This window comes from Sturnira hondurensis, unplaced genomic scaffold, assembly GCF_014824575.4.
Source record: "Sturnira hondurensis isolate 20B ecotype Veracruz unplaced genomic scaffold, ASM1482457v3 Scaffold0017338, whole genome shotgun sequence".
Classification (NCBI taxonomy): domain Eukaryota; kingdom Metazoa; phylum Chordata; class Mammalia; order Chiroptera; family Phyllostomidae; genus Sturnira; species Sturnira hondurensis.
This window is the reverse complement of record NW_028089969.1, coordinates 664,188-690,918: the sequence shown is the minus strand read 5'-3', so window position 1 is coordinate 690,918 and position 26,731 is coordinate 664,188. Positions and strand designations below refer to the sequence as shown.

Below are 26,731 nucleotides of genomic sequence, written 5' to 3'. Positions count from 1 at the left end.
GATGTTGGAACATTTAAAGATGTCCTGGAGGTTCCTAAGCCTCTCCTCATTTTTTTGAATTCTCATTTCTTCATTCCTTTCTGGTGGGATGTTTTGTTCTTCCTTCTGGTCCATTCCATTGATTTGAGTCCCCGTTTCCTTTCCATCACTATTGGTTTCCTGTGCATCTCCCTTCATTTCAATTAGTTTAGCCTTCATATATTCCTCTAATTTGTAACTTTGTTCCTCTAATTTGTGACTATAATCTACCAGTTCTGTGAGCATCCTGATAAATAGTGTCCTGAATTGTGCTTCTGAGAGGCTGGCAATTTCTTGGTCGCTTAGAGTTATTGGCTCTTGGACTTTGAGTTCTTCTCGTGCCATCTTTCGGGTTGTTTGTGCCTGTTCCATAGCAGGATCAGAGCCCTAAAATGTTCACTAGAACAGGGCAACTAAGTAGCTGGGTTGTGATGTTGTATGTGGGGGCGGGGTCAAAGAGCGACAATGGCTCTCACCGGTATTGCAGGGCAACTAATTCGCTGGGTTGTGACGCTGTATGTGGGGGCGGGGTCAAAGAGGGACTCTGGCGTCCCGTCTATGCCGCCTGCCGCCCCGGCCCTCACCGGTGCTGAAGGGCAACTAAGTCCCTGGGTTGTGACGCTGTATGTGGGGGCGGGGTCAAAGAGGGACTATGGCGTCCTGTCCGCCGCCTTCCACCACGGCCCTCACCGGTGCCGCAGTTGCTGCCGTCACCTGGCCCACACGTTTCGTCCCACTGCTCACGAGTGTGCCACCGCCGTCAGCCCTCGCCCCCTGGGGCCTGAGTGGTCTGTCTCACTGTGCGCGAATATGCGCCCGTGGTCTGCCCCGCACCCCAACTGGTTCTTGTCTGCCTGCGCGCCTGGGTCGGGGGCCCTGTCCTGCCCAACCCTGCTCGCTGCTGGCTCCGCCCCTCTTACCATCCCCGTTGAACGGTTAGATTTAGTCGGACTTCCATATAATTCAATTTCTGTCCTTTGGTTGTGTCTTTGTTTCTCCAAACCTTTGTTTTATTCAAACTTGGTTGTGGGAGAAGGCACAGTGTTTCCACCTATGCCTCCATCTTGGCGGAAGTCCCTGAATTCTTGTTTCTTCATTCTTTTCTGATTGGTTGTTTCTTTCTTCCTTCTGGTCCATTCCCTTGATTTGAGTCCAGGTTTCTTTCCATCACTATTGGATTCTTGTGTATTTTTCATCACTTCACTTAATGTAGCCTTTTATTTTTTCATCTAATTTGTGACCAAAATCAACCAGTTCTGTGAGCATCCTGACCACCAGTGTTTTGAACTGTGCATCTGATAGGTTGGTTATCTCTTGGTCACTTAAAAGTATTGGCTCCAGGGTTTTGATTTGTTCTTCTTTCTGATTGAGCCATTTTTGGTCAGGTCACACCTGTTATATATGGATGGCGGAGTCTTAGGTGTTCGCCAGGGTGGGGCAACCCACATTGCTGGGTTGTGATGCTGTATGTGGAAGTGGGTTCAGAGAGGGAGCAATGGCGCTGGTTTTACACTCTCTCAGATTTCAGTCCGCTCTGCCTCTTCCCACCAGCTGACACCTTTTCAGTCGTTGATTTTAGGCTTTATTTCCCATCGCTGGGGCCCTGGGTTGTATGGTCTGTCTTGCTGCCCGTTTTTGCCTAGTTTATCTGTACACAAATGTGTAACCATAGTCAGGCCCGCACTGCCTGTACTCCCGAGTCTGGCTGCCACTGCCTTTTCCTGCCGCAATCCCTCTCTGCTAGCCACCAACTTTGCCTCTCTTACTGGTCTGGTTAAATGATTGTCAGACTTCCGTACAGTTCCATTTTCTCTCTGTTCTGGTTGTGTTTTTGTTTCTAAGTCTTTGTTGTCCTTAATTTTGGTTGTGCAAGGAGGCACAGTGTTTCCACCCACACCTCCATCTTGGCCAGAGCCAAAATACTAATTTGAAAAGACATGTGGACCCACGTGTTCATGCAGCATTATTTACAACAGCCAAGATATGTAAGCAAGCTAAGTATCCATCAGTAGGTCACTTTATAAAGAATAACTGGTACATATATACAATAGAGTATGACTCAAACATAAAAGAGAATGAAATCTTGCCATCAGCAGTAATGTGAATGGACCAAGAGAATATTGTGCTAAGGGAAGTGAGGCAGAGAAAGACAAAATCAATATAATTTCACTTATATGTGGGATTGAAAAAACAAGTGAACAAACAAAAACAGAATCAAACTCATAGATACAAAACTTTTTTCCTCACCCGACTATATGTTTATTTGATTTTAGAGAGAGAATAAGCTAGAGGGAGAGAAACATTGATCAGTTGCCTCCTGTACACACCCCAACTAGGGATCAAATCCACAACCATTTTGTGTATACCACAATGCTTCACCCAACTGAGCCACTTGGCCAGGGTGATACAGAGAACATTTTGATGGTTGCCAGATGGGAGGGGGTTGATGGTTGGGTGAAAGGTTGAAACAATTAAGAAGTACAAATTGGTAAGTTACAAAGTAATCAAGGCCGGGATACAAATCCAGACATATCTAATTTCAGATCCCTTCTAGTTTGTCTTCTACTTTCCTTGACTTTTTCCATTATAATTTGCTGCCTCATGTTAAAATAAATATTTAATTGCACAATGTTATTAATTAGCAGAGAAGCACTAATAGTAAAATGTTATTAGTCTAAGGAATCTCACTATTTCTATTCATATATTTCTCAGGAAGATACTCTACACAAGTCAGCCAGCAGCAGCAGTGTGTCTCCCTCCTTCCTTGAAGATCCCTTACTGGAGGCTGTGTCCGCAAGGAAGAGTGAGTATTTGTGGCTCAAAGAACTAGCATCAGATACCTTAAAAACATTCTTGTCCTAGATTAGGGAATCTCAGAGTGTCTTGCGATTATTTGGGGTATAAAGAACTAAGTCTGAAATTGCATGAGTCAGGACCGGAAATATTCAGTCCTATTCCTAGAGTGACATAAGGTAAGGCTAAACTAGTAACAGGCCTCAGGTTCTTAACTTACATCAGTCAACCTTGGGTTTACAGAAAATAGTTGTAGGAAATAAGTCAATTGTCTGTGGGGGTGGTTTTTAGATTAATTACCTCCTTGTCTGAATGTAAGCCTAAAGCCCAATAATCACACTTGTTACCACCCCCCACACACACATATACATATATTCATATCCACGTAACGTGTAGATAGTAAAAACACTATAACTTCAGAATATTAAGTGACTTCTAAGTGTTTCTATTACTCTCTTTTTACTTATAAGATTATAAAGGGTTAAAATATTTATATTAAGGGAGAAGATTCTGGGAAGATAGTAGAGTAGGTAGTACCAAGAATTTGTGTCTCCACCTGGACAACAAATGCAGTGGCAGAATTGGTTTGGTATAAATATTTGAGACCTCTAGAGTCTATTGAAGGCTTTCAACTTCCAGGGGAAGACTTAGATAGTAAATTATGGTTAATTTAAGTCACCTCATAGCAGCTATTTATCTCCTACCCCTTGCCACAAGGCAGGCAGTTGTGTACTATTTCTGGAGCAGTTTGCACACAGCTTTCAGGAGACAGGATGGGCCAGGAAGACCCTGTCCTCCAAATACTGTTTTCTCATTTCTGTTTCTGACTCCAAAGGTAGACAGCCATTGTTGAATTCTTACTAGTTTCCCCCTACTGTAGCTCAGGGGACTTCCAAGGCATTTAAAAGGCTGGCATCCAGAACAGCCTTCTAGCCAAGATGGAAGCATAGGTAGAACACTATGCCTCCTTGCACAACCAAAAGAAGGACAACAACAATTTAAAAACAAAAAACAACCAGAACTGACAGAAAATCGAACTGTGTGGAAATCCAACAACCAAGGAGTTAAAGGAGACACATTCTTCCAGACCAGTAGGAGGAGGGGAGACAGGCAGTCAGGCAGAGAGGACTTGCAGCAAGGTGGTGGCTGTCAAATCCAATGAGGCAATGGCTTACAGACTGGGCAGTCTACATTCACATGCAGATAAACTGGGAAGAGCAACTGGGGAGCGAGATGGACTGTACAACCCAGGGCTCCAGTACTGAAAACACCTGTGGGAGTTAAAGCAGCAGCAAGAAAAACTTCCAGCCTTGCAGAAGAGTTCATTGACAAGACCCACAGGATCCTGGAACACACGCAAACCCACCCAAACCCGTAATCAGCACCAGGAGGGCCCAATTTGCTTGTGGGTTTCCAAGGAAAGTGACTGAAAACCAGCAGAGAGCAGAGCAAGTGGCACTGTTACCTCTTGGACCACTCCCCCACATATAGCGTCTCAATGCAGCATGGTTTGCCCCACCCTGGTGAACACCTTAGGCTCCGCCCCTTACTATGTAACAGGCATATGAAGACAAAAAGAAAATGGCCCAAATGAAAGAACAGATCAAAACTCCAGAAAAAATACAACTAAGCAACAAAGAGATAGCCAGCCTATCAGATGCACAGTTAAAAATACTGGTAATCAGGATGCTCAAGGAGCTCACTGGATACTTCAAACAGCATTTAAAAAACCCAGGCAGCAGCCCTGGCTGGTGTAGCTCAGTGGATTGAGCGCAGGCCTGCGAACCACACGATTGCGGTTCGATTCCCAGTCGGGGCACATGCCTGGGTTGCAGGCCAGTTCCCAGTTCCCGGCAGGGGACACAGGAGAGGCAACCATACATTGATATTTCTCTCTTTCTCTCTTTCCCTCTAAGGTAAATGAATAAAATTTATTTAAAAAAAAAACCCAGGCAGCAATGAAGGTCACATTATGTGAAATAAAGAAAAATCTAGCCCTGGCTGGTGTAGCTCAGTGGATTGAGCACAGGCCTGCAAACCACACAGTTGAGGTTCGATTCCCAGTCAAGGCACATGCCTGGGTTGCAGGCCAGTTCCCACCAGGGGACTCACGAGAGGCAACCATACATTGATATTTCTCTCCTTCTCTCTCCTTCCCTTCCTTTCTAAAGATAAATAAATAAAATTTTTTAAAAAAGAAAAGAATATTTAAAAGAAAAAAGAAAAAAAAAGAAAAATCTACAGGGAACCAACAATGACCAGAAGGAAACCAGGACTCATATCAGCAGTGTGGAGCAGAAGGAAGAAAGAAACAATCAACCAGAACAGAATGAAAAAACAAGAATTCAAAAAAGTAAGGGGAGTTTTAGGAACCTCCAGGACATCTTTAAATGTTCCAACATCTGAATCATAGGGATGCCAGAAGGAGAAGAGGAAAATCAAGAAACTGAAAACTTATTCAAACAAATAAAGAAGGAGAACTTCCCCAATCTGGCAAAGGCAATAGACTTCCAGGAAGTCCAGGAAGCTCAGAGAGTCCCAAATAAGTTGGACCCAAGGAGGGACACACACCAAGGCACATCATAATTACATTAGCCAAGATTAAAATTATGGAGAGAATCCTAGAAGCAGCAAAAGAAAAGGAAACAGTCACCTACAAAGGAGTTCCCATAAGACCATCAGCTGATTACTTAAAAGACACCTTACAGGTAAGAAGGGGCTGGAAAGAAGTATTCCAAGTTGTGAAATGCAAGGACTTACATCCAATATTGCTCTATCCTGCAAAGATATCATTTATAATAGAAGGGCAGATAAAGTGCTTCTCAGATAAGGTCAAGTTAAAGGAGTTCATCACCACCAAGCCCTTATTCTATGAGATGTCAAAGGGACTTATCCAAGAAAAAGAAGCACAAAAACATGAACACTAAGCAAACAACTAGAACGGGAACAGAAGCGCAGAAATGGAGATCATATGGAGGGTTATCAGTGGGGGGTGGGAGGGGGGAGAGGGGGAAAAGGTACAGGGAACAAGAAGCATAAATGGTAGGTACAAAATAGACAGGGGGAGGTTAAGAATAGTATAGGAAATGGAGAAGCCAAAGAACTTATATGTATGACCAAGGACATGAACTAAAGAGGAGGAATTTGGGTGGGGGGATGTGCAGGGCAGAGGGGAATAAAGGGGGAAAATGGGACAACTGTAATAGCATAATCAATAAAACATATTGTTTTAAAAAAATAAAAGGTGAGCAGATTAATAAGTACAAGAATGTTATAGGATAGTCATAAGGATATAAAGTACAGCATATGGGATATAGTCAGTAATATTCTAATAACTGTGCTGTCAGTGGGTACTAAATTTATCAGAATGATCACTTGGTAAGTTTTAGAATGAGTAGTCACTAGGATGTACACCTGAAACTAATGTAGAATTGTCTGTCAGTTATAATTAAAAAGTAAAAATGATTTTTAAAAAAACGCTGAAAGAACAGACATTACTGATTCTACTGAAATAAAAAGAATTATGAGAGAGCACTGTGAACAATTTTATGCCATATTGGGTAATCTAGATGAAATAGACAAGTTCCTGGGAATGTAGAACCTAGCAAAACTAAATCAGAGAGAAATAGAAGATTAGAATAGCCCTATAACTAGTAAGGATATTGAATCAGTAATCATAATCTCCCCACAAAGAAAAGAATGGGACCTGATGCTTCACTAGTGAATTCTACCAGATATTCAAAGAACTGATATCAATCTTTCTCAAATGTTTCTTTTAAATTTGAAGAAGAAGGCACTTTGAGACTAGCATTACCAGAGACCAAAGCACTCAAAGACACTACAAGAAAAGTCTAGACTTAGTAATACTAATGAACCTTAATGCAGAAATCCTCAACAAATACTAAAAAACAGAATTCAGCAGCGTATACAATTATACATGACCAATGAAATTTGTTCCTGGAATGCAAGAACTTCTCAACATACGAAAATTGATCAGTATAGGGACTTCAGTATAGGTCAGTATAGACACATAGTTAAACATGGTTCACCTCCTCATACAACTACATCAAAAGTACAGTTAAACTATAGAACAGTCATCACTCCAAACCATCAGAAATCAAATTGAATGGGAAGTCTGGCAAATACAGAGTTAAAGAAACCACATCTATCCAGACTGATAGAAGGCATGGAGATGCAGAATGAGCTAGTTCCACACCCACATGTGGGGGATAAGAGTTTGGGAGGGATATCTCAGGATTGAGGAGTCCCAGCGCAGGATTCCAGTACCAGAAAAATAAGTCCTCATAACTTTTGCTGAAAAAAACCATGGGGATTAAGTCTGTAGAAGAAACTTGTGGTGTTCCAAGCAGTTCCTCTTAAAAAACTCACAAATGGACTTACTCAGACTTACTTCTCTGAGCTCCAGCACCAGGGTAGCAGCTTGAAAGGCATCAGTGACATACAGGAGGAACTGAAGTGTATGACATCAAGGTGAGGAGTGGGATAGAGCTTTCTCAGAGACAGGTGGGCAGAGGCGATTATTTTTTTAATGAACCCTTCCCCCACAGAGCCACTGAGCTGGCAGGTGGGTGCTATATCTGAGACTCCGTCAGCTATGCTAACCCTATTCGCCCTGCCCTGAAGCTCCATCCCACCCAACCTACAGGCCCACCCAAACTGTTAACAGTGGCTTTTCCATATGAATGTCTGGTCTTGGCTCAGGCTTCTCAACTTCCTAAATCCTCTCAAACAAGCAATAGCTGGTCTCAGTGAGCCCCAGCCCCATACCTCTTGCTGAATAGCCCTAGGCCTGGCACCTAGGTTCACAGTTTGGCCTCACCTGGGGAACTCCCTCAAGTAGCACCCATCTGCAGATCACTTTGTAGTTTATGCTCTGTGACCCCAAAAAGAACAAAGGAAGTGACTGGCCTTGGATGTGCCAAGAGCAACCAAGGTTCAACTACAGTAGGAGGGTGTACACAGCCTACACAGTGGGCCCACCTTGAGTACCCAGCTTGGGTAATAGGGGAGGCTGTGCCACTGGGCTGTATAGGACACCTATTACGTTAGGACACTTTACCAAGATATCGAGTCAAAGCAGCTCTACCTAATACATGGAAACAAGCATAGGGAGGGTGCCAAAAGGAGGAGACAAAGAAACATGGCCAAAGTGAAAGAACAGAACAAAACTCCAGAAAAAAAAAATTAAATAAAAAGGAGACAAGCTACTAGCTGCAGAGCTCAAAATACTGGTTATAAGGATTCTCAGTGAACTTAGGCAAGGAGCAAAGCACTCAGAGAGAACTTCAACAGCATAAAAAAGGACATGAAAACCATAAAAAAGAGCCAGTTAGAAATGAAGAATGTACTAACTGAAATAAAGAACTATTTACAGGGAATTAACAGTAGATTGGATGAAGCCAGGGATCAAATCAGCAATCTGCCATATAAGGAAGCAAAAACCAACCAATCACAACAAGAAGAAAAAAGAATTTAAAAAATGAAGATAATAAGGAGCCTATGGGACAACTACAAGTATACCAACATTTGCATCATGGTAATGCTGGAAGGAGAAAAGAGAAAGCAAGAAATTGGAAATCAATTGGAAAACATCATGAAAGAACAGTTCTCTAACTTGCTGAAGGATATAGACACACAAGTCCAGGTCCCAAACAAGATGAACTCAAAAAGGCCCACCCCAAGACAAATCATAATTAAAATGCCAAAAGTCAGAGATAAAGAGAGGATCTTAAAAGCAGCAGTAGAAATGAAGTTAGTTACGTACAGGGGAGTTCCCATAAGACTGTCAGCTGATTTCTCAAAAGAAACTTTGCAGACTAAAAGTGATTGGTAAGAAATATTCAAAGTGGTGAAAACCAAGGACCTACAACCGAGATTACTCTTCCCAGCAAAGCTATCATCTAGAATTGAAGGATTGATCAAGAGCTTCCCAGGCAAGTTAGGGAAGGAGCACATCACCACAAGACCAGCATTATATGAAATGTTTGAGAAGATAAAAAAAATATGAACAGTATAATAGTAACAAATACATATCTATAAACAGTTGAATCAAAGTAACAAGCAGAAAGACAAAATAAAAAGCAAGCAGAACAGAAACAGAATCATATAGAAAACATTTTGATGGTTGCCAGATAGGAGAGGGATGAGTGGGTTGGGTGAAAAAGGTGAAGGGATTAAGAAGTACAAATTAGTACTTACAGAATAGTCATGGGGATGTAAAGTACAGCATAGGAAATGGAGTAGCCAAAGAACATGCAGGCATGATCCACAGACATGGACAACAGGGTGAGAATTGCCTGAGAGGGTAGGGAGTGTCTGGGTGGAGGAGGGCATAGGATGAAAATTGGGATCACTCTAATAGCATAATCAATAAAATATAATTTTTTTTAAAATAGAAAATTGATCAGTATAATACATCACATTAACAGAATTAAAGAAAAAGGGCCACAATTGATACAGGAAAAGCTTTAGACAAAACTTAACACCCTTTCATTATAAAAAATTCAATGACCTAGGAATAGAATGAAAGTTCTTCAACATAATAGATGCTTACAGCAATCACTATACTCAGTGGTGAAAGAAAGTGTTTTCTCTCTGATGAGGAGGAAAGCAATGATACCTGCTTTCACTACTTCTACTCACATAGTACTGAAAGTTCTAGCCAGAACAGTTCAGCAAGAAAAAGAAATTTAAAGTCATCTAAATTGGAAAGAGGGGAAAATTATCTCTTTCTGCAGATGACGTGATCTTTTTTAAATTTAATTACGATCTTATATGTAGAAAACCCTAAGATTTTCTCTCTCTCTCTCTCTTTCTCTTTCTCTCTCTCTCTCACACACACACACACACACACACACAAATAAACTATTAGAGTAAATGAATTCAGCAAAGTAACAATACAAGATCAGCATACAAAAATCAGTTACATTTCTAATGCATGAGCAATGAACAATCTGAAAAGAAAATTATAAAAATAACTCCATGTTTAATAGCTCTAAAGAACAAAACACTTAGGACTAACCAAGAAAATGAATGACTTTTTCACTAAAAACTCTAAAGCATTGCTAAAAGAAATTAAAGAGAACATAAGTAAATAGAAATATATTTCATGTTCATAGATTAGAAGACTTCATATTGTTAAAATGTCAGTATTACTCAAAGCAATGTTTAGGTTCAGTGCAGTCTCTATCAAAATGTCAATGACATTTTTTGCAGAAATTTTTAAGAAGCCATCATAAAATTCATATGGAATCTTAAGGTAACCTGAATAGCCAAAACAGCCTTGAAACAAGAGCAAAATCATAGAACTCACATTTCCTGTTATTAAGATTCACTACAAAGTTATAGCAATCAGAACAGTATGGTATTTGCATAAACAGAGACATATAGACCAATGGAATAGAAGAGAGAGCCCAGAATAAACCTTCACATATAGGATCACATAACTGACAGATATGTAAAGATCACTTGATGGGGAAAGAATAGTATTTTCAAGAAATAGTGCTGGGAAAACTGGTTAGTTACATGCAAAAGAGTGCAGTTAGATGCTTACCTGATACCACGTATAAAAATTAACTCAAACTGAATGAACGCCCTAAAAATAAGACATAGACATGTCTCCAAAGAGTATACAAATGGCCACAAACACATGAAAATATTTTTAACATCGCTAAACCATTAGAGAAATGCTTATCAAAACTGCAATGAGATATCACCTCAAACCCATTAGAATGTCTCCTATCAAAAAGAGAGAGAGAGACACCAGAGAGAGAAATCAGCAAGTGTTGACAAAAATGTGGAAAAATTGGAAGGAACCCTTGCACTCTGTTGGTAGGAATATAAAATGGTAAAGGTGCTGTAGAAAACAGTGTAGTGGTTCCCCTAAAATTTAAAAATAGAATTACCGTAAGATCCAGCAATTCCACTTCTGGGCATACACCCCAAAGAATTGAAAGCAAGTCTCAAAGAGGTATTTGTACATCCATATTCATAACAGCATTATTCACAATAGATAAAACATGAAAGCAACCCCGGTGTTCATCAGTGTATGAACAGATAAGGAAAATGTGATCTGTGCCTATTATTCAGCCTTAAAAAGAAGGGATGTTCCGTAACAAATACAACAGATAAGACTTGAGGACATTATGCTAAGTGAAGCAAGGCAATCACTGGAAAGGAAATATTGTATAGTTCCATTTACCTGAGTTTCTTAGAGTAGTCAAAACCATAGAGACAGAGGGTAGAATAGTAGTTTCCAAAGGCTTAACTGTTTGATGTGTGTGGAGTTTCAACTGTGCATATGATTTATGAGGATGGATGACGGAAATGGTTGTGAAACCATGTGAAGTGTTCAGTACCACTGAACTGTATGTTTAAAAATGGTTATAATGGTAAGTATTTATTTTATTGTACTGTAATTTTTAAACTTTCCAAGAGAAAATATATATAAAAGTATTTGTAAAACATTGCCTTGATTTTCTATATACATAGAGGTTTTGTGTTTAAAATTCTTGAAATAGTATTTTGATTTATTTAAACAGATTATACCAAAAATTATAGGAGCTCACCTTGGTTATATTCTGTATTTCTTGATTATAGAAATTATGTTCTTTGTTTTCCTTTAGTAATTTCTCTTGGTAGGACAGTCTAAAGAGGTGAATCATATTTAACTTTGTGTTGACTTTCACTTTCCTCAACCACTACATTGAAACATCTGTACTGTTTGCAAAGAAAGTAGGAGGAAGTAGTATAAAACTCTGATAGTATAATTTATTTCTAATGTTCTCCTTGTTTTCAAAATGTGAATCCAAAACTATTCAGACCCTGAAACATTGTTCTTTTAAATCCAGTCCCAAATATTTTAGGCAGAGGAGAGCAGTTGTACAAAGCTGAAGTTTAATTTTTAAAATTTAGGTACAGCTTGACTTAACTCTAAGGACAGACTGTCTTGATAAACATCAAGAAGGAAGAGTTTTAATATTTCATCTTTTTAAAAACAAGAATGTTAAGGAGGGTACACTTAAGAATTTTGGTATACCACCCAATAAAGTTTGTGATTGTTCAGCCACTGTGCTGTATGTCTGAAACTTAACACAGAATAATATTGAATGTAAACAGTAATTGAAAAATTAAAGAGAATTTTGGTATGATTTAGGAGGGTATTTGTATGTACATATTTGAGACTGTACTTATATTGTGTTCTTATGTATGAATTTGAATCAATATTAAAAACACAAAGTATTTTTTACTTTTTTCTTGCAATTTCTGTAGCAAGTTTATCTTGCAAAAATTCTTCTATAACAATCCTCACAGTAAGAAAGTTTATTTTAATATGGTTGACTCATTTCTTTAGCACCTCCGAAATTCTTGCCCATATCATCAACACCCCAGCCAGAGAGAAGGCAGCCACCCCAGAGGCGACATTCCATTGAAAAGGAAACACCTACTAATGTGAGACAGTTCCTGCCACCTTCCAAACAGAGCTCCCGATCTCTTGTAAGTAATTAAAAGATTGCGTAGTAACTGAAGTGTCAGAGGACCTAGAATCATTAGCATTATTGAGATGATGATTAGGAGAAAAAACTTCCAAAGGTTAGAATGATTTTTAGATAACCTTAATTGTTTTTAATAGCTAAAGAAAACCACCCTAACAGCAACCTAAATGAAATTTGACCATCTTTGTTCATTTAAAGTACTGAAATAGAGAACAGGGGGACAGTGACCAGAGGGGAGAGGGGAGGGAATTTCAGGGGGAAAAAGGGAAGGATATACAGGAACTAGTATAAAGGACACATGGACAACAATAGGGGGCGTGGATAGGGGAGGGAGGTGGGGAGCATTGGGGGGGTGGACTGGGATGGAAAAAAATAAAGATTATTTTGAAGTATGTAAAAAATAAAAATAAAATAAAATCAGGAAAAAAAGTACCTTTATTTTTTTTCAGAAGACTTACCAATGGTTGAAACTATGATTAAAGAAATGTTTTCTTCCTTTCAAAGGGTATTAATCCACCGAAAATTGTTAAAACTAATCAAAAAAACTTATCAAAATCTGGCTACAGTAAACTATGTTATTAAGGCAGAAGTATCAGGGGAGAATTTTGATCCATTAAGAACCATTATTTATATTGTTTCCAAGTATATTTTGGAGCCAAAGCTGTTTGGACTGTTTGACAGTTTTTGCTGTTTTCCAGAGACTTTTGCATTCCTGTAGTGGCCATTCATTCCTCAAAACAGCGGGCTGTAGGACACAGGGCGCTGGCAGGAAGAGCAGATCCACCAGCCAGAGGAGGTCTGCAGGGTTTACTTTGTAGTCCCACTTTACTTCAGAAATGTTTTCAGGCAAGATACAAGACTTCAGTCAGTAGTTCTACTGGCAACCTAACATCTAATGTTTTTTCAATAACTCATGAATAAAAAACAATAGAATATGCTTAATCCATATTTTTAGGCTGTGATGAATCTTTCAAAGTAGAGGGAGATAGTGTGATTATCATGAAGATATTAAGTTTCAACAGAGCTTATAGTTTTGAAATTTGATCAGTCATCTCTCCTCCCAAACAATACGATTAAATTAATGATTTTATGACAATTCCCAGTAGGATTTCTGTTAATTCATAAGTAATCACTGAAACACTGATATTTGATAAAACATAGCAGGAAAACAGAACTCTAACCAGACTGGTTCAAACTTTAAAATCTGAAGACTTTTGTTAATGTGAATCAGTTATTGCTTTAGCAAAATATACAGTTGCTGTCACAACTTAAAAATATATAAGAAGGAACTCCTTCATGATTTTTTTTACAAGTCCAGTAATTAAATTCTTCTCTTACCATGGATTTTCCTAGACGCCAGTTTATTATTTAGGTATGTACCTGCCTTGTTATCATATAACATCATCATTGAGGTTAGACTTAAATTTTAAAATTATCAATCAACTATCAGATCAACTACAAAGGAGTTTCAGGTGGTACTATAGCAGTTTTGCCAAGAAAGACAGCCAGTCCCTATGGAGGGCCCAGGAAGTAAAGTAAATTTCCTGACAAAAGGGAATTCAGCATTTGGTTGGTCGGGCTGTTGAGTTGGTTTATTAGTAAAGAGAGCAAAGTAAAACCAATCTGCAGTCCCCAAGAAGGGTCTCCGTGAAAGGCACTGGGTGAGCACCTCTGGTCAGTACAGATGGCAACAGATTTCACACAGAACTGGGCCCCCTCCAAGTATCTCTAGGCACGAGCTGAAACAAAGTAACATCCAGGTCAAGTAATGACATTTATTGCTTGTAGATTAACTCAGCTTTTCTATTAAGTCACACCTCTGTGTGTAGTACCTTCCAGCTTGTTAAGTATTGTTTTTAAAGTATGATAATTTAAATTTTTTGCTATATTTTAGAAACAGAATCATTTTGTATTTGTAATCCCTTTACTGAAAATGGCGGAAATGTCTTTGTTATTTACTTATTTTTATTGTATCTCTCTCCCTTTGCTTAGGATGTTTAAAAATGTATGAGGATGATTGCCCATTTAAATGAAAGGCTGCTTGTCTTTCAGTACCTTCCCCAGGGAAGAAGTGCCTGTTTGGGATGTGTTCCCACATTCTCTCAGGCACAGCAGGCAGTTGCCCCTATCCTGCATCCCGTCAAGCCTGATTTAGGAAGCTCAAGTGTTCCTAAGCAGTTAGAAAATCTTCAGTTCAGGCCTTTGCTGTGTAAACTTTGAGATTCTCAAGGAACGACTTCATGGTTTGATAACTGATTTATACATGTGGGTGCAGATGTCAGCATGAACACACATGTAGAATCTACCATTAACATCCTGTGTGGTGTTTTTGTTTTGTTTCGTTTCGTTTTTCATGCTCTATAATCACTATTTGTAGGTCACTTGTGTTCTGCATTGTTTTCTCCTTTCCTTTTCCCACTGCCATTTTCTTTTTTCCTTATCTATTGTTCAGGTTCCTAGGATAACCAGTGTATGGCCAAGGACGCCTTTCCGACCACTTTTTTCTACCATACAAACAGCTTCTCTGCTCAGCTCTCATCCTTTTGAAGCAGCCATGTTTGGGGTAGCAGGGGCTATGTATTATCTATGTGAGAGAGCTTTTACCAGCAGGTGGAAATCCTCAAAGGTTGGCCTCTTTCTGCTGGTTCTGGGAATTATTTTATTCTATCTCTTTGACAGTGATACTTCAACTTTTGCACTCTGCAAGAATTAACAGCTTAGATGGGCACTTTGCTTCTGATCATTGATTCCAATCTTTTGTAGGATGCGTAGATCGCACCATGATCTCAGTTGAGAGGAAAATAACTTTGAAAGGACAACAAACTCAAAATGCAGCATCAGAATATAGGGACCTATGAGTGTTTGTCTCTTACAGCAGGAGGAATACAGCATCTTAGAGCCTGTGAAGTGCTTTCATCCCAGGGCCTCCTGTCATCAGAGGAGCAATTGCTACCTGCCAGGCAAAGTTGACTCTACCGCCCACAGAGCCATGTCGTTGCCTGTGTCCCTAACACCCCACCCTGAGCTTTGAGGGGCTGTGTACACATAGCATGTGTCTCCCCAGGACTCAGAGAGCGTTCTCTTCCCCAGCACCTTTCATAAAGCTGTGTTGTGATGATCAGGGTGTCATGTGGTTTTTATGACAACCACTTCTCTGTGGAGAGAAACTTTAAGTTTTCTTTTTATTGATGTGATTATTTTAAAGATTTTATTTTTTCTTTTTTATTGAATTTATTGGGGTGACATTGGTTAATAAAATTACATAGGTTTCAGGTGTACATATATAATACATTATCTATTATTTTAAATAATCTTACATTTTATTATTGTTTTGTGGTTTTCATATAGAATATTTTTAAAGAAAGTATAATAATTTTCAAACCCCAGTGAAATAAATAACCCTGGGACCATAGTAAAGCTTCCTTTACCCCATCGTAATGCATGCTGTTGACCAGTGTTGGCAGCAGCCTGGCCTGTTCCACGTGGTACAAGATGTGTTTATTTACTAAACACATCTCTGACAAATGAGCCAGCAGCTAGTTTCTTTGTTGCTCTTTATTACCCGTCTTGATTTAGAAAAGAAACTGTGAGTGAATGTAAATGAGAAACAACAAAGCCCTTTCCCTGTTTGTTGTGAAATACAGAATGAATCTGATCTTTTCCCCGTTTTTTTTAGATCTGGCCGTTTGGGAGCACCACCAAGTGCAGGGAGGGTATTTGAATTCCTGTCACTCCTGCTCTTACTGAAGATCTATTGACAATTTTATTTTTATTATCAATCCGCCCCAAACACAGATATCTGTATACTAAATCCTCATACTATTTTAGGCAAAGAATTCACTTGGCATTTTAAAGTTAAACTTGGAAAAAGGAAAGAGTAATTAAATGTAATAATTGCTCTTTTTATGTAAATCTACCTTTTTTAGTTTAAAAATTTTAAAGACAGTTATTGTTTTGGACAACTTCTAAGTAACTGCTACTTATTTATGAAGTGTGTGCTAATCAAGAACACTATATAAAATATGCCTATATCCATTTCTCTCTGTGGCTCAATAATCAGATTACACATTTTGCTCTATAATTCCTGTGCTACCAAACTCTGACCCCTTTTGAATGGTAAATATAACCAAAATCTTAAACAAAAACTTCATAATTTTAGTGACATACATAAAAGTAAATTCTAAAGGCACATCTGCTTCTATTGCATATTGTAATCATTATCAAAACACTTTAAGATTTAGCGTCCCTTTCCTGAATTTGAGAGTCATTTTGAAGCACAGAGAAGCAAAAGAATTAGAATTGTGCTGATCTAGCCCTTACAGTCTACATTTCACCCTGACAATGAGCTTAGTGCTTGCTGTAGCAGTGACTCAGCTCTGGGTCACCCTGGGGAAAGGGGCACTTGCTCACGGTTAAAACCCTGAGTGCTCCTTACGTTCTGGAGCATTAGTGTCTCAGCAAGATTTGTTAAGATTTCATTTGGCTTTGGGGATGTTGAATCAATATTTTTGTCAGTTAATAAAAACTATTCTAGTAACTATTGTTTTCTTTCATGTTGCATTAAAGTTTTGTTGTCCTTGGGAAAGCACCAAAATTAAAACATTAGCATTTGTCCTGACAGAAATTATCTTACTGAAGGGTAATTACTTGAAATTTTTTTAAAGAAAAAGAACACAAATAATCCACAGTTTCTCACTATATTCTGTGAAGTACTGGATTCACATATAATTCGAAGCAGTCAGTTGGAAGTGTGCTGGACTAAGCCCTGTGTGACTTAAGACTGAGGAGAGAGAACAGAAATATTTACCAGCCCAGGCATTCAAGTTATCAAGTTAATTAAACTGGTGCTGATTGCCCTCTCCCTAGCATGCACAACAATAAATCTCAGTAGTGATTATCAGGTTATTTGCTAGATTTATACATTATTTTGCTCCAAGTCAACAATTTTGTCAGAGTTAGCTGCCATAAAATGTACCACAGTCATAATCATCATGACTGATGAATGAAAATTGCCATAGGAAAAGTTCTATGAAATATATTCAGGGCTCAAAAAAGCTGTCATTCAGTTGTATACAGCCAACAGTACTTACCTTGTGCAGTTTTAATGGCCTAACTTAGAGTCAGTGCCTTGTCCCATTTGACACTAAACTCTTTTCTCAGGATGAAGCAAAACAGTAGATATTGGACATGCCAGTTTAATCCTATTATGTTTTAAAGCTGCCCGATTGAAGGAGAAAATTATGTGATGGTGATTTTCTTTTTAAACAGATTTTAGACATCTTAGACTAAATGATATAATCTCTCTGAATAGTCTGCCTTCCCAGCCTCCAAATACTAAGTTCTTCATCTTAAAAATTCAACTGCAGGATTTTTTTTCCAAAATATTTTTAAGTACACTTAACCTTTCTTAAGTTAACCTGAATAAAGACAATTTGGTTAGACTGTGAGTGAAAATCAGTAGTTCTTCAAACTACATTTTTTAGTAAATGCTAATGTTTGTCAAGTTTGCAACCTAGATTTGTTTTTATTTTTATCTGATTGAAAGACAGAACTGAATGTTAAAACTGCATTCATAGTCATGTGCTTTCTCATTTGGCTTGTTTGATTCCAGAACTCTTGTGAGCAATGCTATTGTGTGTGTGGGGGAGTGAATTATAATGTGTTTATACTGAGAACATTAAGTTTCACTGTCACAACATCACAATGGCCCTTGTGAAGTCTGGCAGGGTGCGAATGCACAAGACTGTTCTGTCTTTCTGTTAGATCCACCAATCAAGAGCAGGCCGGATGGGGAGCAAATGGGTGTGAGACTCTTTATTCAGTGGAATCAGTTACATCAACATCTTCCTCAGCTGGCCTTAGGGAAACTATTAACATAAGACAGTCGACATAAATATTTATTGTAAAATTTTTCTGATTTTTTTCCACATCTTTCCAATGCTGATTGTACATTCAGTCATTGTTTAAAAGTAATAGAAATCTGGAGAACTGTGGGACAGCCTGTGGAGATTGCCTGTTGGCTGTAAACTGCAACAGTAGCTACATGTTCTAGCTCCTATCATACCATTAGGATTTTTCAAGGTGTGCTGATGTAACTTACCACTCTGCTTCTCAGTGTAAATTACTAACCACCTTCTTTTGGCTATTCTGGGTACCACAGACCAGTTTTAAAAATACGTTGTTGATTTTCATATAGCATATAACACAACACTAGATGATATCTCTGTGTAATCATAGGAGACAACTGCCATAAATTTGGTTTAGAACAACAAAATTTTTTTCAAGATTTCAGTGCATGTGCCAAACATAGCCAAACAAATGTGAGGATACATAGCCAAACAAATGTGAGGAGCTTTTATTTTTTGGAAACTTCAGTAGGCTACACTGTTTTACGTGGTCCTCAAAGCTTTCTACTGTTGTCTTGGTGTAATTAGAAATTATGTGGTCCCCAGAGTAAGCCAGCTCTGTTCCAGTGTTGATTGGGACCTCTTTTGGTTTCTGAAGCTACTAACCAGGTGTCTTATCTGAAGGGAGATACTACAATGCCAGAAAAGGGAGTGGGAGTTTCTTATTCATATGGAATTTTGAATTTCAGGAGGAATTCTGCTATCCAGTGGAATGCCTAGCTCTTACTGTGGAGGAAGTGATGCATATTCGTCAGGTCCTGGTGAAGGCAGAGCTGGAAAAATACCAACAATATAAAGATGTCTACACTGCCCTGAAAAAAGGAAAGGTAGAGCTGTTTAAAGTTGATTGATCAGCAGGGTTAGCAGAATGGTCAGTCACAGGCATGGTCTTCTGAGGAAGCTTTATGCTCTTCACATGGTGCAGGACCTGTAGGGGATTTTAGATGGTAGGCGGCTTATTCTCCAGAATTCATTTCCTGTTCTGCCTTGCTCACCAAAGTGAGTATTTTCTCCCTTAGACATCAACACTCAGGAAGGTTTAAAACAACCATAATAAATAATGGTATGCCTTCACACAGCCATGTCAGCATTTAGTCGTTATACAGGGGAGACTTTTCTAGAACCTTCTTTCTATTGCTTCTGTGATGGTGACACTCTAGACAGCTGTGGCCTTTTATTACTTTTAAAAGTAGAATTATAGTACAGAATCATACTATAATTATCAACAGAGCCCAACATAAATCAGGGCTTCTGAATTCACTTCTTTCTCCCGTGTACTAACTTCCCCAGTGTATAAATGTAAAGTGGATTCAACCATATAAATTAGGAAATTCATTGTCGGCGATGCTTTTTCTTTCTCCTTTTACATTTGTATTTTTTAGCTTTGCTTTTGTTGCCGAACCAGGAGATTTTCCTTCTTCACCTGGTCTTACACCTGTCAGTTCTGTAAGAGGTAAGGCTCTTTGTAATTGACAATAATAGTCAATAAATATCAGTTAACTTCGTTGTTTCATCATTTTGTATGCAGGAACAATATTACAAATTATCTGTTAGCACATTGTGCTGTATTTGTGGGTTAAGAATACTGATCCACTGATTTTTTCAAGACAGTGGATCAAACAATTATTGGGTGTTAAACCTGAAAAATGTTTCTGTGCATTTATTTCTTTTACATAACCAAGGTAATTCTAATAATAATATGTCATATTTGAACATAAAAAAATAGATGTGATTGTCATATGACCCTTGGACAGACAAATAAGAAAATTCCAGATGTAAGTTGATTCTTTTCATAGGGAACAGTGTAAGGATTCAGTTTTATAGATTGATTATCTTTTTGGCAATCTATAGTTATATCAGTTTGTTGTATCCTGACAGAAGATCCAGAGAGTTTTTGCAATTTATTGTAGAAATTTACAACCGTGTAGCCATTGTCCTTTTTAACTCTCCAGTCACATCCGTGGTATCATGCCAAGTAATGCTTCTGGTTTTGTATACAGGCCCGTGTGCTCACAGTGTTGCAAAAAGGTAAGCTAAGCTTGGTGAAATGTTAACATAATAATTTTAACAGACTGCCTTTTTAACAGTACTGCTCATTCTCAGTTTTCTTTGGGATAATAGATGCGGCTGCCATCCAAGCCATACTCCACTCTTCCTATCTTCTCATTGGGACCTTCTGCCTTGCAAAGAGGGGAAAGTTCTACGAGGCCAGAAAATCCCTCCACTGGCCACCATCGGCCACTCCGGAGCATTGCCAGGTGAGCGAGAAGGCTGGATCTTCAGAGCATCCTTTGTAAAAGAAGAATGCTCCTTTTGAAGACCCTGGTGATAGGGCAAGGTTTTGGGTCAAGAAGATTGGTGGCAGTTGGTTGATTTGAATATAATTTTGACTTGCACACAAATCTGCAAAACTTCCAAAAGGTAACTTGTCAAGGAATAATGGTTAGCTGCTTGAAGGATACCTTACTCTCACAGTTTATTTTTGTTTCTATTTATATATAATTACTTTTGTATGTCCTTTAAGTTATCTCTAAATCTGCCTTTGTTTTCAGTGGAGTTGAAAACTTGTATATAATAGTCTAATCTTTCCTTCTTTAGTTTTGAAAGAAAATTTGTTTAATTCTTTGTTTACAATGATCTGCAATTTAGTTTCTTATTATAAAGGCAGTAATGAAGCTTTATGCAAAGAGCTGGCAATATAAAAGAAAAAATATATGTAGCCTGGATATAAATCCATTTGCATTCAATGCAGGGTAAGATTGGTGCTGGTCCTTAAGAAAGATGGAAGGATAGCAGGCCAGCTCAGGTCACACACTTGCAGGGCCTGGGATGATCAAGGGTTGATGCACCAGCCACCTACTGGAGATGAGGGGGGTGGGGTGAACACTGGCATTGGTGCCAAATGCCAGGCAGCAGCTGCTCCACAGGTAATGGCTCTGTGGTCAGTGAGGCAAGGGAGCTGTGAGTCGAGCAAGTAACTTGTGCCCAAGACTGCTTGCCCTGTGCCTTCAACTCTCTGCTCTGAGACACTCCTGCTCCATGAAGACCTCAAATCATGATTTGCGGGCTCAAGGCAGTGCAAATAATAATCTTTTGTTCTTTTCTCTACTTACTCTGAGACTTCCTGTTTGGTTTACTTAAAATGGCAAGATGAATAAGTGATCCCTAGTTATTTCAAAAAGTAACCAAAAGATTTATTATGAAGATGTTTTAGTTAACTCCAGCTCTCTGGAATCCAGATAATCATCCATGCAAATATAGAGAATTGTTGGGGAGGGAGAAACATATTTGACAAGTACAGAAATTATAAGAAAATTGGTCCAAAGATAATTTTTAAGAATGTGTCATAGAGATAAATACACTTCAGTTTCCTATAGTCTGACCTACTGTGTACAGATAACTAATGTTTATTATTCATGACATGGGATCACTGGAGAAAGAACTTGAAATCCCTTCTGAGTTATCAATAGGACATTAGCAACATGTACTTTATTTCGTCTTAGTTGTTAAAGTTCATAATCTATATATGTATGATAATCATATGGTGACTACTCTGAATATCCTATTTTCTAAAAATTCTAGAAGAAGTGCTAAGAATTTTCAGTATTATTTCTTAATAAAACATGTTTCCTGGCTTCTTTTTTAAAAAATACTTTGAACCTTGTCTTCAATTAGAAATTCTTCTTTGGCCCTGGCTGGCGTAGCACAGTGGATTGAGTGCGGGCCTGCGAACCAGACGATCGCGGTTCGATTCCCAGTCAAGGCACATGCCTGGATTGCAGGCCGGTTCCTTGCAGGCCGGTTCCTTGCAGGCCGGTTCCTTAGCCTTAACTACCAGCAGGGAACACACAAAAGGCAACCATACATTGATGTTTCTCTCCTCTCCCTCTCTCCTTCCCCTCTAAAAATAAATAAATAAAATCTTTTTAAAAAAAAAGAAATTCTTCTTTGGAAGAACACAATACAACTGAATCATTCACCATTCCATAATGTTTTTGCAATAAATTTCCTTAGTATTGCAGTAGTACTGAGTGATTGTACTGGATGTTTGAAATGTTTGTTTTTTTCCAGGTTCTCCTCAAAATCTAAGTCTGTGGACAAATCAGATGAAGAACTACAGTTTCCCAAAGAGTTAATGGAGGACTGGAGTACCATGGAGGTGTGTGTAGACTGCAAAAAATTTATTTCAGAAATCATCAGTTCAAGCCGGCGTAGCCTGGTATTGGCCAACAAAAGAGCCCGATTAAAAAGGAAAACACAGTCTTTCTATATGTCCTCGTCAGGCCCCTCGGAATACTGCCCTTCAGAGAGGACTATCAATGAAATCTGAGCCCTGTGCCTTTCAATCGCTTTTGTGTTTAGAGTCAGCATTAGCGAGGGAGAACACTAGGCTGGACTGTCTCTCCTTGCTGTGGCTTTAGTTAATAGGCTTGATTTGCATTAGATCAGGTTTTTGCTGCATCAAATTGTTCCACAGACTGAATGCTGTGTTCATATCGATTGATGATATGTGACAGGTTAGCCAATTTGCTCATTTGCACTGAGAGGACAATAGTTTGAAACTTGCCTTTATGTGTGTGTAGATTTGGATTCCAGAAGCTTTTTCCTTAGTTCAATTCCTTACTGTTCCCCAGATAATTTTCCAACTAAGGCAAAAAGCTTCTGATATGAGAAATCAGCCTACAAAGGTGTCGATGTTAGCACAGTTCTAAGCAGTAAGTCATATTGGCACTTCCACCTGACAGTGTTCCTATCTAATGTACGTAGTGATCCGGAGCTCTACCTCACACCAGGTATCTGGGGGTGGGGGCCAAGCTATTTTTCATCTCACAACACAAAATCTAGAAGGATTTGCTTATACTATCAAACTGATTTTTAAATGGTTGCTCTGAGATAAAGACTATGGGAGGGACTTTATGCCTACATTTTAGTGCAAAACATCTGAATAAGCTGTACACCCAAGTGGGTGATCATTTCCTCTGAGCTGCTGTGTTTGCCCTGGTGCAGTGGATCAGTATCTCCTGAGTCGGTGACAGATTCTCATTCCCTATCTTGCATGTATTATGGTTACTTGTAATTTTATAATTGAAGTTTAAGAATTAAAAGTTTTGTGGGAATTTCCAGACCAAGGAAGACTAACCCTTTGTCAATAGGTTGAATGTGTTTCAGTTAACTATATAAAGGGTCTCAACAGCAGAGGGGCCAGCTGCTGCCCACACTGTGGGTCATGAGCTGGAGCCCATATATTTTTCATAACTTTAGAGTCTAGTCATCATGACTAAATCAAGCCACAATTTGGTAGATATGGTCTCAAACTAAAATATATTTATTTTTATAAATGAATTTTAAAAGAAAAAATATTATCTAGTTCTTTTAAAATTACAAGATAATTAACCTGCTGATAGTTTTTTGGATGCTTTTTGCACAATTTTCCTTGGAAAGAAGTTGAGCGAGTAGGGTGGGTTTTTGATAAAGGTAGGTTGGAGGATAGCATTGTATACCTGAAATTTCTCAGCTTGTTTGGCCCATACCATGGACTATACTTTATTATTTTGGTATGCTTAGAAATGACCGACCAATCAAATTGCCATTAATTTTTGAAAAATCATTAATGCACATGCACAAATAATTTTCTAAAAGCTATAGGACACGTCCATAGTCAACGATATGACAACACCATTTACTACAAGGCAGGGCAGTCACATATCATACCACCTTAAAATATAGTGACATTTCCACTTTAACAGTGATACCTCAAAACTGCTCTGGTAGCGGTTTTTAATGGATTGAAATTTACAATTTAGTAAATGGTTTAAAATTACTTATACTTATGAAATAAACTTTACTGATAGCCTAAAATAATGCATGTTAACAGTTTGTCTATATTTGCATATAAGAGCAGGCCACCAGAAAACCCTTATTTATTATGCAAGTGTTTAAATTATTTTAAAGACTCTTGTTTAAGAGCGTTAAACATTTATATCAGGTGAAATCTATTTAAACTCTCTACTCCAGATGGTAGAGAGTTTGAAGGCCCAGGCTTGAGCCTTCAAACGACTTCCAAGGAAAGGTGCAAGGCAGAGGGAATGTTATTTAATGTATCAGAGATAGTGTGCTTTTTAAAATAGTGACTAGTTCAGTGTTGTTATATAAAATAAACATAAGAAATTAAACCCCCAAAATGAGAATTTCATCCACATTCATAAAGCAAATATCTAGCACTTGATTTTTTCCTGGCTCTCAAAATCTAAGTCTGTGAACAAATCTTTGGCTTCACTTCTTCATTTAGGTTGATACGGGCATTATGATCACCTCTTACAAGAGATTTACAATGTAAATTCTTCAACATTATTGGTTTGCCAAGTGTATTAAAGAGGTCACATGGATGGTATATTTGCCTGAGATAAATTACAGAAAGTAGTGTAAGAAAAGGGCACATGGCATAGTTAAAATTATAGAAATCAAATTAGCATCACTTTTTGTTGCCAAAATAATTTCTTAGATTTAACCGTTTCTTATCCATGACACATACCAAACACCTCAACTAAATTAGGTAATTCCAGAGTAATTCATTAATAGCTTGTAGAGTATGGGCTTACAATCCCTAGCTTGACCTTAGGTCTATCTTCCTCTTCATACTACTAAAATAACATACCTTTACAGTGTTCCTCTTTGTCCTGGTTTCCAGCTATTTGGCATTTACTTCTGACCTAATGACAACAAAATTGTTGTCTAACTGGTCTCAGTTGGAGCCTGATGTGTTGTAGACCTCATATGTACACCTGAGCAGTCCTCCCTGTGCACATCCCTGAACGCTTACCCTGATCCCTCCATGCTCAAGCATCTGCCCATTGCTTTTGTCCTGTACACCTTGTGAACTCACCCTGTTGGGAGATCTTTGTTTTCTTCCCCATGGCTTAACTTTCTATCAGTGTCAGAGTAGATAAGAAGGCTTGTAAATACTGTAATATATTTATTAATATTTGAAAGGCATTCATTCAGTGGACAATGGAAATTAACTCTCCCAAGGCAAATAAAAATTAAATCAAATAATTGCTATGTATAATACATTGACTTAATAATCTTACTTGAGTTCAAATCTTAAGCCTTTCAAATTAAACTAAGTTGTTATGTAGGAATTTTTTAAATGATCTTACACTTGAAACAATTATGTGATTAGCACCGTGAACTCATACCATGAATTTTTAAGGCTTTTATTTTTCTAACTGTATTAATAAATATAAGCATGGATTTTAGGTATCACATAGGGGACATGAAAGTTTTAAATTATGTTGCTATTTGCTAAAGCAAAATAGCAGGAAGTTTGTACATGCAAAGCTGTTGAAAGGCCATGGAGAAATGTAAATACTGACTGGACTTTGACCTTGCCTCCTGCAAGCATAAAAGACAAGGTGTTGCTGGCATGCAGGGTGGCATGATGGTACTAAAAGTTTTCCATTAAAATCTTTTATTTTAAAATTTAGGGAAAAATAAAATGGCTTTCCATCATATCTTCTGTGTTGAGTTTCTATTATAAAATGATATTGTCTTTTGGTACCTAGCTGTCAACAACCACCTACGCTGAAAAGGCAAGATACTTTTATTACCAGCACCTTATGATCAGTTTGAGAAACACAATCTAACAAGGACCACGTTGGAAAAATAAACAAAAATGGAGCCTCCAAAATAACTGCTATGCTACCAAGTAGTCCTGAGTCCTTTTTTACCTTAGCAACACAGGAATTAAAATTTTATAAACACTTTATTATATAAGAAGCTGTATATATGTACCCCTGGCTGGTGTGGCTTAGTGTATTAAGTGCCAGCCTGCAAACCAAAGGGTCACTGGGTCAATTCCCAGTCAGGGCACATGCCTGGGTTGCCAGCCAGGTTCCCCAGTGTAGGGTGCAGGAGAGGCAACCACACATTGATGTTTCTCTCCCCTTCTTTCTCCCTTCCCCTATCTCTAAAAATAGATAAAATCTAAAAAAAATTAAAAGAAGCTATATATATGTGGACAAATTATATATAGAAAGATGATAAAGCTTTTATATGTTTTTTAAATAGAATTCCTCAAGGGACATATTCCTAAAATGTCCCATGATAAGAAAACTTCTTGTTATTGCCCTTTAGTTGCTTGAGAAAAAATTAGAAAGATCAAACCCAGAAATGAAACTTAGGAAAGTTATGTTTTAATCTTAACTAAATAGAGAGCATCAGTTAAGGTATTTACATGTCTTAAATATTACATGATACTGAGTTTGATATTCATATACACAAGCTACTTTCTTATTTGCCAGACATATTTTAGGAACTCCTTCTGTTACAGGGTGCAGCGAGGGGGCCCCAAATAGGGGTTTAGAATGGGGTCCAAAACTCAAGGTGTCCAGGAAATACTAGAAAGATGCATAGGATGTCCTCAGCCCCCTTCTAGCCCCCCCCCCATCCCCACCACAAGTGTGAGTTGGGGGAAGGGACACATGGAGCAGGGACATTGAG

General features: G+C 38.4%; 1 protein-coding gene across 5 annotated transcripts in view; it reads left to right on the top strand.

Annotated features, from left to right (window-relative positions):
• The window catches only part of SPIRE1 (spire type actin nucleation factor 1), a 300,883-nt gene extending 275,140 nt beyond the window's left edge, over positions 1-25,743 (top strand). The window contains exons 10-17 of one of the 5 annotated variants that reach the window (XM_037067600.1): positions 2,731-2,821; positions 12,185-12,327; positions 14,779-14,952; positions 18,922-19,059; positions 19,615-19,685; positions 20,233-20,260; positions 20,354-20,490; positions 22,304-25,743. In XM_037067600.1, the coding sequence (XP_036923495.1) occupies positions 2,731-2,821; positions 12,185-12,327; positions 14,779-14,952; positions 18,922-19,059; positions 19,615-19,685; positions 20,233-20,260; positions 20,354-20,490; positions 22,304-22,562 (1,041 nt within the window). In that variant the 3' untranslated portion in view covers positions 22,563-25,743. Of the gene's footprint in view, positions 1-2,730; positions 2,822-12,184; positions 12,328-14,778; positions 14,953-18,921; positions 19,060-19,614; positions 19,686-20,232; positions 20,261-20,335; positions 20,491-22,303 lie in introns of all 5 variants that reach the window. The other 4 variants (XM_037067603.1, XM_037067602.1, XM_037067601.1 and 1 more) reach the window with 4 other exon arrangements.
• The last annotated feature ends 988 nt before the right edge of the window (positions 25,744-26,731 follow it).